The 13,243-nt window shown below is 58.5% G+C and overlaps 1 protein-coding gene and 1 long non-coding RNA gene across 3 annotated transcripts in view; one reads left to right on the top strand and one right to left on the bottom strand.

Annotated features, from left to right (window-relative positions):
- The window catches only part of PIK3R3 (phosphoinositide-3-kinase regulatory subunit 3), an 80,206-nt gene extending 69,999 nt beyond the window's left edge, over window positions 1-10,207 (bottom strand). Inside the window, exons 1-4 of one of the 2 annotated variants that reach the window (XM_061344973.1) lie at window positions 9,953-10,207; window positions 8,677-9,371; window positions 4,688-4,783; window positions 4,404-4,481 (exon numbers count right to left, since the gene is read on the bottom strand). In XM_061344973.1, the coding sequence (XP_061200957.1) occupies window positions 4,404-4,481; window positions 4,688-4,783; window positions 8,677-8,992 (490 nt within the window). In that variant the 5' untranslated portion in view covers window positions 8,993-9,371; window positions 9,953-10,207. The remainder of the gene's footprint in view (window positions 1-4,403; window positions 4,482-4,687; window positions 4,784-8,676; window positions 9,372-9,952) is intronic. The other variant, XM_061344971.1, reaches the window with a different exon arrangement.
- Window positions 3,716-5,550, top strand: LOC133207807 (uncharacterized). The gene is made up of 2 exons (XR_009724165.1): window positions 3,716-3,995; window positions 5,265-5,550. It is a non-coding gene; the product is annotated as an uncharacterized LOC133207807 (long non-coding RNA).
- Window positions 10,208-13,243: the final 3,036 nt, after the last annotated feature.

Here is a 13,243-nt window from a genome sequence, read left to right as displayed (position 1 = left end):
GGTGCTGCAATCCCCTTCCAAGGGTGCCCAGTGAGGCTGCCTTCCCCTGCCTCTGCTTCCCAAAGCCAGTTCCCTTCCTCAGTTTCCCAGCAGCTACGGGAAGGGATGGCAAAACCTCACCCCCCGTTCACCCCGCGGGGTTTGGCAGGGATGTGTGTCTGCTGCTGTTTATTTACCCTTCTTTCATCACCACCAAATATAAGAGATGAGCTCATGCCTCTCGCCAGGCTCTGATGACACGGGGTTTATTTCCACTGCAGGTATAAATAAAAAGCAGTGCGGCAGGCACCGGGGCGCCTTGTGTTCGGGAGTAAAGTCATTGTGGTGGGGTTAATAGCCTGGCAGGGGGAAAACAGAGCCCCTGGGGGCCTCACACCCCCTCTGGCATCCCAGGGATGGGGATATGCTCCCTCTCTGGGTATCCATGCTGTGATGATGGGGGGAGCGGAGTGCGGATGCTCTCCACTCCATCCCAGCCCTTTCTGCCCAGCAGCAGCAGCCCCGGTGAAGCTCCAGGGCCCACCACCACCACTCGCTAATCCCCACCGAGACCTGACCTAATTCCCGGGCATGTGAGCGTGTCTCCAGGCAGACTGCTCTGCGCCGGGGCCCGCATCAAAGCGCGCAGGATGGCAGGCACAGCACGGCACGCCTGGAGACACCGGCTCCAATCCGCCTCGCGCTGCTGCCGGATTCGCCCCAGCACCCAGGGATGCAGGCAGCTCCATCCCGGCCCTGACAACAGCGGGGGATTTTCATAGTGCTGCCTGTGCACACAGGGAAGGGCCTCAGGATTCATTCATGTCTGCAGCTGGACCCCAGAGTCTGGATCAGAGCATCTGTTATGCAAAATGTGTGAGGGTTCGGTGCTTTGCCACCAAACCGAATGGGTTCAGCCCCATCTGAGCCAACAGAGCACCCAAGGAGCCATGCAGAGGGGGCAGTCTGCAGGATCCCTGTGCCCTATCGCCACTAGAGAGGAGGGATGGGGATGCAGACCATCCCTACCCAGCAGTGGCAGAGCGCTGCCAGACACTATCTGCAGGACAGTGCAGCCATCCCCATGCCAAGCCTCCCCCAGCCTGGATCTCTGTGCTCTGATGGGCTCCAACACCCACCAGCCCGAGAAGCTCCCAGGTTCAATGTCAGCCTTGAGAAGAAGGCTGCCTGGCACATACCAGGGGGAGAGGGGTACAGGCAGGACCCTGGGCAAGCATGGGGTGGATAGACATCACCCCTGGGCACCAAAGGTGCTCATAAACCTCTGTCTGCAAGCACCAGGTGATTTGCCTCATCCACTGTGCTCCAAACAGCTCCTGAACCATACACAGGGGACTGAAGGAGTGCTGGGGGCTGGAAACCCTTGGGGTTACCATGTGGCCCTGGCACGACAGGCACAGAGATGCCCGCAGCCACGCAGCATCCTGGCACTGCGGGGAGCACCGGGTGCAGCCAGGATGAGTGCTGCACTGCTGCTGTCATTTAAAGATGCGCTCTCCTCTCTTTCTGCTGCCCTGCGCTGCATCAGGGCTCCTGCCTGCCTCATCCCCTGCAGTGCTTTGGTGAATCCCCCCCCACGGCCCGTGATGCTGGCTCCTGTGTTCAGCTGTTTCGCATGGCCCCACGCTCCTCTTGGGATGCGAGGGTCTGAACCGAGCGCCAAGTGTCCTAAACCAAGTCATTCCCCTCTGGAGCCGGTGTAAGCTGGCTGTGAGCCCATCCACCCTTCAGTCCCTGCTGCACCCGCCGGCTCTGGTGGCATCTTGGTTCACAGACCCCCCCGTTATCGATGAGCTCTGTCTTTGCTTTCCTGATCTTTCACCTAGAAATATCTTTTCTTGCATTATCCATCACGGAAATACCAAGTTTGGTGCACAGGCTGTGGCCGCCATCCTGCAAGACGTCACTACCACCAGGACAGGCTCAGCTCAGGCTGTAGAGCCACATGGAGCCGTGCTGCATCCAAACCCACTGTGCTCAACACTGCTGCGGCCCCGTGAGGATGGAAAACCTTCATCCCAAAGCCTGGGGGATGTTCAGCTTGGAGGCTGCCTCATCAGGCTTACCCCCATGGGTAGGGACTCTGGAAGGGCCAGGGGTGGTGAAAGGTTTGATAAGCACAACTCAGCCCCAGGGACACAATCCCCAGGGCAACCAGGATCACTCTGACCTGCATGGCTCCTTGTCCCCAGGGAAACCTGCTCCTCCCCACCACAAGTTTCAGTGTCGAAAACACCCTGTTTGCACCTGCATCTTAAGGTTTAGGGGTTAGAAAAGCAACACCCAAACTCCTACAGCCCCTGCTCCTTCCTTGCACTCCCTAGCACTTTTCTTGCCACCTCTGCCAAACACCAGCATGATTTGGGTATTTGCAGGGAAGCTGAAACCCCCAGCGGGAACCCGGGTTTCCCCTCAGCCGAGACACAGTTCAGTTCCAGCCGCTGCCAGCCCCGGCTCTGATTTCTCCTTGTTCCCTAAAATGGAGCTTGACTTTTGCAGGCGGGCTGGGAGAGATGGGGTGCTGCAGGGATGCATCACCAGGAATGCAGGAGGAAGAGAAACACAACCCTCCCTTCTGCCATGGGGCATGCAAACTCCCATTTTTCGGCAGAGATATTTAACTTCACCAAATGCAATCCAAGGGCTTGTATGGCCCTTGGTGCTCTCCTGATGAATGCTCTCCTGTCCTCCCCAGACCACTAGAGACCTGGGGCAGCACCACTGGGTCTCTGGTCCGCAGGAGGCTTTGTGGATGCAGGCTGCCAAGCCTGTGCTCTGCTGGGATGCTTGGCCCTATTAGGAACATCATCCCCATCCTATTTGCAGATCATCCCTCTGGGAGGGCTGAGCATCTTTAGCTGAGGTAGCAAGTGCGTGACATGTCCTACCCCCTCCAGCCAGCTCTGGGGAACTCTGGCTTTGCCCAGCTCAGTGTTCCTGAGCACAAAGGGCAGCCACCTGGTAATAAAAGAGCTTATTTAGGTCCCAGGGGAGATGGGGGGCTTGGGAGCTTCGGATCCCTCTGGGCTGCTGGGGATTTACCAAGCTTTCAAATGGTTTGAAAACCATGATGGCAATTCCCTGCCGGGTGCTGTGTCCTGCAGTGGGAGATGAAAACCTGGACGGACCCAGCAGCACCAGCCCAGGCTCTGGCAAAGCCAGTGGATTTTGACCCTGGGCTGTGGTTCTCTCCCAAGACTGGACGGGAGGATTTCGATAGTGACTGCTGTGGGGCTGCCGGGGAGCCTTGTGCCTGCTTGGGATGCTGCGGGATGAGCAGAGGATCCGTAACTCCTGCGTGCTCGGAAAGCAAAGCATCCTCCCGGTGCTGCTGTCAGTGCCCCTGCCCAGCCTGGGCACCAGTGCCCAGGACAGCCGAGACCGCGGGGATTGCTCTGCGGATCCTTTCACCTCCTCAGCCGGCAAATCTGGGCCGGGGGACGCGGCTGTGCTCAAGGACACCCCTTCCCCTGCCTTCCCCACACCGCAGCAGGGGCTTCTGCAATGGGAGAGGCGCGGGTGTGGGGTGCACCGTGCCCCACATCACCCCCGGGCGAGCAGCGCTGGGACCCGCAGCACCTCTTCCCCTGCATCCCTCCCTTCTCCGCAGCCCGGGCCCGGCGGGGACTCGTCTCCCGGTGCGCGGGGAAGCGATGAGGTCATGCTGCTTAATATAGCGATTTCATCACAGCCCTTCTCCCCAGCAACACGGCCCGGCTGCCGCCGGCTCCCGGCGCTGGCAGAGCCACCGGTCGGCCCCCCCGAGCCGAGCCGAGCCGAGCCGAGCCGGGGTGCCCGGCTCCCGCTGTGCTGTGTCCCAAGGGCAGGCGTGGGGGGGACGCGGTGGCACAACCGGGCCGTGCCTGGAGCCACAGTGCCGCCCGCCGGGCACCGCGGCCCGGAGGAGAGAGATGCTGGACGCAGCCCCCCCCAGCCCAGATTGGAGCGGAGCACTGGATCCGTCACGTCCCCAACACCCCCGTGCTATTCCAGCCGTGGATTGCGGAGCAGCGGTGGGAAGTGGGCTTTCCCTCCTCCCCATCCTGTTCGTGCCCGTTCTCCCCAAAAATAAGCTTTGTTTTCCCCTTTTCTCACCCACAAGAGGCTTTCTCTGTGCCCTCTTTGCAAGCAGGAGCCCTACAGGTTTGCAAAACAAAATCTTTTTCTCCCTAAACGATTAATAAGGGATTCTAGTGAAGCGCCCCAGCCCCACACCTGCATCACGCTGGGGTATTGGGGGAATTGAGGGAGTTTGCATGGAGGCAGGACCTTACAGAGCTGTAAGAAGGCTGGAGGCAGTAATCCATCCCTGCTGTGCCTGGTTACATTGCTCGTCTGACGGCAGCACCCCCAAACTCTCTTCCCTCCTGGGATATGGGGGATGATGTGGCTCTGGGACTTACCCGTCAGAAGAGCCTGCTTCAGCTCAGCATCCCCCAGTGAGCTGGGCCCGGGTCTGTAGAGCACCTCGCTGTCGAGACCTGAGGAGCAGCCAGGAGAGAGGGGTCAGTCCTGAGCCCCACATTCCCCCCTCCAACACAATGCAAGTGGGCAGGGACTCAGACCACCCCCTCCCTTGCCCTGCCCTGCCCAGGGTATGGGGTGTGTGGGGAGAGGTTTGGCTTTAGTGATGCCCTTGGGGCAACTCCAAACACGGACATATATGAGCCATGGAAGGACACCATACCTTGTTTTTCCAGTGCCTCGATGAGCCTGGCCACAGTTGGCAGCGCCTGCTCCGGGAGAGTGGGGTGCTCAGTGAGATCTGCCTGCCCAGGGAGCCCTGTGATGGAAAGATGTGGAGAAAGGGCTTGGAAACTCCTGCCTGCAGGAATTCCAGCCTCTTTCCTCAGCTGCACCAGGACAAGATCAAGCTGCTGCTTTGGCACAGCCACAACCAACACTCAGGCTCATGTGTGTCCAATTTTGGAGAACTTCTCCCTTATTTTATCCTCTTTCTGCAGTAAGAGTCACTGCTGGGGGCTGAGCTGCTTGCTGAGATGAAGAGATCTGCCCTAACCCATGCCCTTCCCATGGGGAGCATCCCACCCTGAGCATGGCCAAAACCCCTTCCCCACCCCTCCTCCTATGGCACCCCTCTCATCACCCACAGCCCTTAGTGCCACCAGGCAGGAACTGGGGGCCAGACCCATACCCACTACACACAAGGCTCCCTGCAGCACTCACCCGCTTGGATTCTCCAGTGTCTGCAACAGGGTTAAGCACAAGCCCAGGGAGGCTCCCTATCACCCCTTTCTGTGCAGGTTATACCCAATGGAGACCCTGGCAGTGCAGTGCTGGATTTAACACACACACACACACACACCCCATAGGTCCTGAGCCCCCCAGAAGGCAGCAGGCAGGGAAGAGCTGGCAGGGGCTGCCATCGGCTGCAGCACATCAGAGCTGCGTGCCACCGCCAGGGTACGGACGGCATCTGGAAATGCTGATGTGCCAAGAGCCCTTTCCCTGGTTTATGTGGCAAGTGGGTCTGTTCAGCTGGAAATACATAAAACCCCTTATAGCTAATTAAATAAAGCCTGAATGTGAGTTTTTCCCCCAGCGACGCACACTCCAGAGCAGCCAACTCCCCTGTTAAATTCGGTCTGTCTTTGGCTTTTGCTATGGGGCAGAAGGCAGGGAGCTCATGTGTGAAGCCAAGGAACCCGTAACAATTTAAGGAATGAAAAAGGCAAAGAAAAAATGGGACTTTGGACAAAAAGAAAGTGCCTTTTGCAGAACCACAACCTGGCTGCAGTGCATCCAGACTCTGATCTTTGCCATGGTGATGCCCTGGTGCTGCCTGGAGAACAGGGAGGGATGCAAACCGCTGCTCAGCGGTGGCTGATGCAAGCCTAGCAAGAGGGTCCCCTCTGCTGCCCAGTGGGGATGTGTGGAGATCCTGGGTGGGAAAAGGGAAGATTTCAGGTTTAAAAGCAAAGTGTGTGGTTGGGAACTCATGGAAAACGTCCCCATTGCATGGGTGGATTTTTAATTAGGGAAAACTGGGCTTTGGCCTCCAAGCTGACAGGGAAAAGGTGCTGACTGCAAAAAATGTCTGTTTCTCCGTACTATTAACAGCAGGAATGGTCCCAAGTTCACGCTGGAGCTTTAGCCCGTCCTGTCCCTGCAGAGTGCCAGGCTGGAACCCAGCATCCTGATGCACCACTTTCTCCAGCCCTGCGTGAAGTGGAGGTGATGCCACCCAGGACAACCAGGCAGGGGCAAAACATCTGAACCCCTTGGCCCCACTGCAGAGACCGTTGTAGGATGTTATTTAGTGCACATAAAGACCATTCCTCCCAGCAGAGCCAGCCCTGGCTCCAGGGCACGGCTGGGTGATGCAGGGTCTCTCTCCCATTCAGGGGTCACCCCATAGCTTCATCCTTCTCAGGGTCCCTGGGTGGCAGAGGGGCTTGATGGGCACTAAGTGCATACAAGGCAGCACATTGCCATTGCAGAAGAATAATCATTTGGGGTGGCCAAAGAGCCACGTCCCTCAAAACCTCCATCTGGGAATGGAAAAAATATGGGGAGAATTTTCCAATAGTATTAAAAAATGACCAAAAAAATCCCTTTTCCGTCAAGAGGACGCTGAGGTTTTTACTGTAAGGGAAACCTCACCAGGCAGGAGGTTTGGGTTTAAACAGACATCAAACGGTGCACGCCGCTTTGCTGCTGCAGAAAGACATGGTCGTGGGCCACGAGCATCCCCTGGTAAGGTGTCTGCACACCCTGGGCAGTGGGGCCGGACACAAGGCTGTGGCCAGAGCATGTCCTGCAGATGGCAGCACCCTCCTCCCTCTGCCCCAAACCCTGGGTCTGGAGGAGTTCTCCTATTCATAAAAAGGGGAAAAAATAAATCTCAGTTTTACACTTTTAGGGGGCTATCCTGGCCCCTTATGCACCTTACGCATGGGCCAGGCTGCGCTTTGCTGCTGAGGATGTGCCTCAGTCTGTGGGGCACCAAACACCCCTGGGTACCTCTCACAGCCCCTTGGGGAGGAGCCCATTAGCACCCTCTGCGTGGGGCAGGCATGATGCAGCGGTGATGGGCGGCAGGGTCGGTAGCAAGAAGGAAGCTTCATACTTCTCCTTGGCAAATGGGGGCTGGAGAGCCCTTGGGTCTGCTCCTGCTTGAGTTCTCCACACTGCGGCACCAAGTTTGTTAGGGTTCTGCAGGCCAAACAGCCAGGGGCAGAGGGTTCCTCATGCACCACTGAGCTTGACTGGGAAGGCAGCTCAAGCCCCTTGTCTGCCAGGGTAAGCACCCCCAAAATGTGCCCTGCTCTCTCCTGCGAAGGCAGCACATAGCTGCTCACTGAGTCTCAGCAGAACTGCTAGGACTGTGGGTGCCTGGGTGCACTCAGAGCATCAGTCGTGGAAGAACACCCGTGTTGCAGTGAGGGGATGCACAGAAGGGTCCCAGCATCTTCCTTGTGCTGTTGGAGGGGTCCGAACTGCTGGACCCACATGTCAGCCCCACATGTGGTGATGGATGGTGTCAGGGAAGGAGCTGCCCCATGCCAGCTGAGTCCTGCTGTGCTCAGCCCAGGGGCGAAGTGGTCCTCACCCTCTTAAATCACGGTGGCAAAGGGACCTTGAACCATATTTTGGAGGGAGATGGACTCCTCATCAGTGGGTGCTCCTCTAAACCCTGGTCCAAGGTACCTCCGATGCACAGGCAGCATCAGAGGTGAGCCTCTCCTGTTACACATCTGTGCCTTGGTCCCAATCTGGTTGAGGTGGGTGTCTGAGGCATCAGATCATGAACTGGGCAGCCTCGGAGCGGCTGTCTCTAAAGGTGATGCTGCTCTCCCGAGCCCCAGGCGCACACAGAGCCATTCCTCCTATTGCTCCTCCATCACATCCCAGAGAAAGCAAGCACCATTGCTTGGTGTAACTGGGAGGGGGGGTTCTTTGGGGTTTTGGTTGATTTTTAGCTCAGGTACGTTATGCAACTGCTGTGCAATTCCTCCCAGCCCCAGCGCACTTGGCTGCGGTGAGTGGCGAGGGCAGAGCTGGCTGCAAGAACCCAGCAGAGAAATGCCCGGAGGTCCCCATGCCAGAAGGGCCCTGCTGAATTCCCCCCCCTCCCCAGCACTGCGCCACAACCCCCAGGGATGGAGAACCCCCCAAAGAAACACCCCCGTTGCTTGCTGAGATCATCCCCTGTCCCAGTGTGCACACAGTGACAGTGAGGCCAGGAGCTGGCTGGGGGCCAGCGCTTGCCCGGGCACCGAGAGCAGCCGGATTCGGGTGCCGCAGTGATGGGGAGAAGAGCAGTTGGGAAAGGAGATTCCCAAGGACCACCATGGGGCTTTCTGCTCCTTGCTGGGGGGGGGGGGGCAAAAGGCTCCTGCATATTCTGTGCTCTCATAGACACAGACCCCCTTGGACGCAGCCAGCCTGGGATACTGGTGAGGAGCAACCCCTGCAGTGTGTTTGCCTGCAGGGGGTAGCGATACCCTGGGTACCCCCTGTCCCTTCTGCAGCTGCCTCAATGCACCAGGGCAGGTAATTCCTAGGGCAGCTTTGCCTTCTGCGGCTGGATCCCCATCCCGAGGGTGGATCCCCACCGAACGCAAGCACCCACCCGCGCTCCACGCCACCCTCACCACCTTGCATTGAGCACCCACCCATAGGATCCCACCTTCCTGCTCCCCTAGCACTCACCCCAGGGCGCAGAGGTCCCAGCGGGTGGCGGGGGCAAGGGCCGTGGCCTGGCCTTGGTGTTGGAGGTGACGATGCGCGTGGGACCCAGGTACTCCACGTAGGTGCCGGGGAAGTCTCCGCGCTCTTTGGTGCGCTCGTTGAGGCCGTGGAGCCAACCCTGGGGGCTGCGCTCGTCCCCGTCCTTGTAGCTGGGGCTGCTGAGCAGCCCGGCCCTGCTGACCGTCAGCACATCCCCGGGGCTCAGCGCCAGGTCCTCCTCCCGGTCCTTCTGGTACTCATAGAGTGCCCGGTACTGCAGCCCATCCGAGGAGGCCATGGTGATGCTGTGTGGTGTGGGGTCACGCTGCCTGTATCCAACCAGGCATTAAGGCCTGGGGTGCTCACACAGAGCAGGTATGGCAGTGCTGGGGCAATACGGTGCGGATGGGAGTGTTCCCTTCCCTGCACACGCAGAATAGGAATGCCAGTGTTGGAAAACCTCAGTGTTGAAGAGCGGCTCCTGACACCTCCAGCCCTGGAATGGCTGCAGAGCCAGTTCAGTGCCCAGGGCTCAGCAGTGTTGGCTCAGGTGTGGGTAAGGAGCCTTTTCATCACCAGGGCAAACAGAGGGGAACAAGAGAGGCTACTTGGGGTCCAAATGTGCCATCCTCTTCTCAGCCTGGTCTCATCCGCATGGTGCTGGGACCTCCCTCTCTCTGCCAGAGAGAAAGGCAGTGTCTTAGCGACCAAATTGCTGTCTAATCCCCAACCCACCACCTTATCCCCCCATCCCAACCTCCGGACACCGGGGAGAGCCCAGCGGCTCGCTCAGCTCCTGCTTCCCAGGGATCTCCCGCCGGCAGGGCTCGGCCGCTGCACGCAAGGAAAGTACCGGCAAGAGTCTGGAAAGTAGGGCAAGAGATCACGCCACGGGCTTTTAAAATAGACATATGGGCTGAGAAACCGCCTGCCGCACGCAGCTCCCCTCCGGCAGCTCCAGCCTGGCACTGCTGCACGGAGCCGGCGGATGGAGACGTAGGATTTTGGGGTGGATTTGGGGTTTTTCCTTCCTCTTTTTTTGGTGCATTTATAGATATTCCTCCAGGAGATACATCTTCCCCGAAGGGTGGTGGGGTGGGGATGCTGTGCTGCTGCCAACCCGCTGCCCTCCCGCTCCCCGCAGGACCCCGGCGAAGAGGGATGGATGGAGGGATGCTGCTGAGCATCGGCAGCGGGGCCGTCCGTGTGTCCATCCACCCGCCTCCCGGAGCCTTCCCGCTGCCCCCTCCAGCCTTACCGGGCGCGGCGGCTCCCGCGGCGGGAGCGGAGAACGGGAGCGGAGCCCCGGCCCCGCCGAGCCGCTCTCCGGCGGTGATGTCAGCGTCCCTCCTCCCCGGTAGCCCCGCAGCGCGGCGGGGGGGGGGAGCCCGGCTACCGGGGAGGGGGGGAATGGAAGGAGGAGGTGGATGATTTCATCCCCAGATGCAGCATCTGCTCCCAGATTGCCTCCTCTGTGGTTGGAGAACCACAGCTGGGGGGGCTCCATCCGTCCTTAGGGATGCTAAATGGGACCAGCGCACCATGAACCTCCCCCCATAGCAGGCAGCTCTCCCTGCCTACCCACAGAGGACCCCATCCCTTAGCCAGGTACAAAACACACACAGGACAAGGCAGGAGCTGTCATGGAGAATCCCAGCCCAGGAATTCCTCACTCTCATCCTGAACATTTAAATGGTCCTCAGACCCAGCGTATGGACTGGGTACCACATAAAGCATCACAAGGTGATGCTGCAGGAGCTCCCGCATCCTTAAACGTTAACAAAGCAACAGCTAAAATTTAGTGGGGCAGAGAACTTGGAGGGGGCTGGCAGGGTTCATGGGGAAGGGGCCAAGCTCAGCCACAGCAGGGACACACACAAAGCCAGCCTGTGACAACAGCACCATGGTCACATACAACAAGGGCATCAGTTCCCAGCTCATTCCCAGTCCGGGGACACCCATGCTGGGAATGTCTCTGCCCCAGTGTGTTGCAGCAGAGCCAGTTACAATGGGGCATGGACCAATATCTGGTCCATCTGTCCCAATATCTGGTTGCTTGAGAGGCACAAAGAGGTTGATGGGATGTCCCCAGAGGTGTTTTGGGGTTTCTTTTAATCCTTGCTTCTCACACCGACTTCTCCAAACTGGCAGCTGCTCCTTGTCTTTGCTGTGGGTCGGGCATCCTAAAAATAGATGGTACCTGAAACATGGGCTTTGGGAAATGCACACTGGCACGAGGTTCAAGAGAAAACCCTAGGTGCTGAGTAAGGCGGAGGAAGCTGAGGCTCAGAGGCCAGCAGAGCAACACAGGACCTGCACAAACCCTTCCATCCCATAATTTCAGCAAACCCCCCTCTTCTTTTCCTGCAACACATGGGCTGGCCATGCAGGGCAGCAGCATCCTGGGGGATCTCACACCAGATGCATATTGCTGGGCCCCTGCTGCTGGCTTTTGGGGACTAAAAGGGCTTTTGCTCTCCCTTGTCCCTTACCTGCTGGCACCGTGCTGCCAGGACGTGCTTCCCCTACTCTGCTTCCCTGCCTGGGGCTGTCCCCATTGTGTCCCAGAAGAGGATTAGAGCTCGGGAAGGTGGTGGGTGCATCACTACCTGATATTAGCACCCACCTTATAATCAATCCCCAAACCAGGCCAGGTATTAACACAGTCCCAGGGCTCTGGGGCAAGGGAGCACCATGGCATGACACCCATCATCTCCCTCCCCAGGCTGCTGAATGACAGCCCCCCTTCCTAGCCGCACACATCTTCCCCTCCTGATGTCCCTCAGGGTCCCCAAAGCCGAAGGCACCATCTCTTGCTGGACCCAAGTCCCATTGCCCCCTCATTCACCCCAGATGGGGCTGAGCATCACTCCATCATGGCCAGCTCCTGCCCCAGAGCCCCTTCTTGTTGCTGGCCTCTAACCCTGCCCAGAGCACCCCTTACTCCCCACTCCAGTTTCACTGCATCATCATCATTATCATCATCATTATCATCATCATCATCCCCCAAACTCCCCCACCCTGAGCTGCCCCTCATCCCATTTCACCCCTACACTGCTAATATAACCCCCTACCTCACTCCAGCCCGGAGGTGGTGCATCCCTCAGGATGAGCAGAGAACCCTCAGGAAGCACCCTATGAAGGAGTAAAAGGTGCTTCAGCCTTCACTGCTATTTACTGAGCACGCAGAGGAGCTGTCTGTCAGGCCCTGATTAGCTACAGATCCTTCCTCGTTTGCTTAATGAGCAGCACTCATCGCAGTGAGAGCTTTGCCTTTGACTTGCCTGATCTCTGCTTTTCTGTGGTGTGCAGGAGGAGGCATCTTGCATCCTACCTTCCCCTTCAAGCTTCCCTTTGCTCATTGTCCATCCAGCCCAGGATGGGGCTATGTGGGGGGGAATGACATGTCTCCTTGCTGGGGTCCCCGTGCTCTGCTGCCATCCTCTCCTGGCTGGAGAGACAGCCCTTGGTGGGAGCATCTCCAGGGGCTGCCCCACTATGCGTTGGTCACACTCACCCCATGCTTCCCGGGATGTTAGCCACATGGCTGTGAATAAACGGAGCAGAAATAGAGTTGTTAATGTGCCGGGCTGGAGTAAGCGAGGTTGTGAAGCCCTTCCCAGCTGGAGAAATCACAGAAACAATGTTTGATTTCAGCTGACATTTCACAGTCAGCTTTTTCAGTTTCATCTCCATTCCCCCCCTCCGGAGAGGGCCACGCTTTGCTTTCTCTTCTCTTTAGGAGCAGCAAAACTCCCTCTCTCTTGGTTTACTCTCAGGGTGCCCAGGAGTGAGCTCTGGCCTCTGTGGGTGTTGTTTGAGGAAGAGCCAAGTGCTTCTTCAAACAAGCTCCCATCGCGGTGCCCATGGGCAGCCGGGAGCTGCTGGCTCCTACATCCCTGCTCCGCCACCACTGCCACAGTGCCTGCCTGGGCTGGGGTACCCCCACCTGGGGATGCTGGAAACAGAACCAGGGAACATAAGGAAAGGCTCTGGGCACTGCCTGGGGCTGGCGCTGGGGCTCTTCCCCTCTCTGCACTGTTGAAGCTTCACAGTGGGGAAGATGCCAGGAGTGGGTGCTGGCAGAGAGACTGCGGTGCCAGGCAGGGCAACCTGTATGGCACCGGGTACCAATGGCCCCTCAATGCCACCTCCCTGGGCAGCAGACGTCAGCACACCCTAGCACTGCACCCTGACCAGAGCCAGGTCCCACACCTCAGTCCATCATGGGAGAAGGTCCTACCAACTGGGTGAGGCAATGAAGAAGGCTTTGCAGCCCTGCTCTCACTTGCAGCAGCCCCCAGAGCATCAGTGCTTGGCATGCGGTTGTCCTGGCATGACCCCGCAATGCAGCCCTCTGCATTCCCCAAACCATCCCACTTGGCTTTACAGCAGCTGGTGCCTCGACATGGACCTTGCTAATGAATGTGGGAGGGATTTTCTGGCCTAAACACATGTGGGAAACAAGGAAATGTTATCCTGGAGGGGTGCGGGCAGGCAGCCAGTGGCAGGGCAGGCACCGGGGGACTCTCTGTTGGGGGGTACATGC

This window comes from Neopsephotus bourkii, unplaced genomic scaffold, assembly GCF_033783945.1.
Source record: "Neopsephotus bourkii isolate Nb327-2 ecotype Australia unplaced genomic scaffold, CSIRO-AGI_Nbou_v1 NB_234, whole genome shotgun sequence".
Lineage (NCBI taxonomy): Eukaryota > Metazoa > Chordata > Aves > Psittaciformes > Psittacidae > Neopsephotus > Neopsephotus bourkii.
Note: the sequence above shows the minus strand (reverse complement) of the source record. Positions and strands in the feature narration are given on the sequence as shown.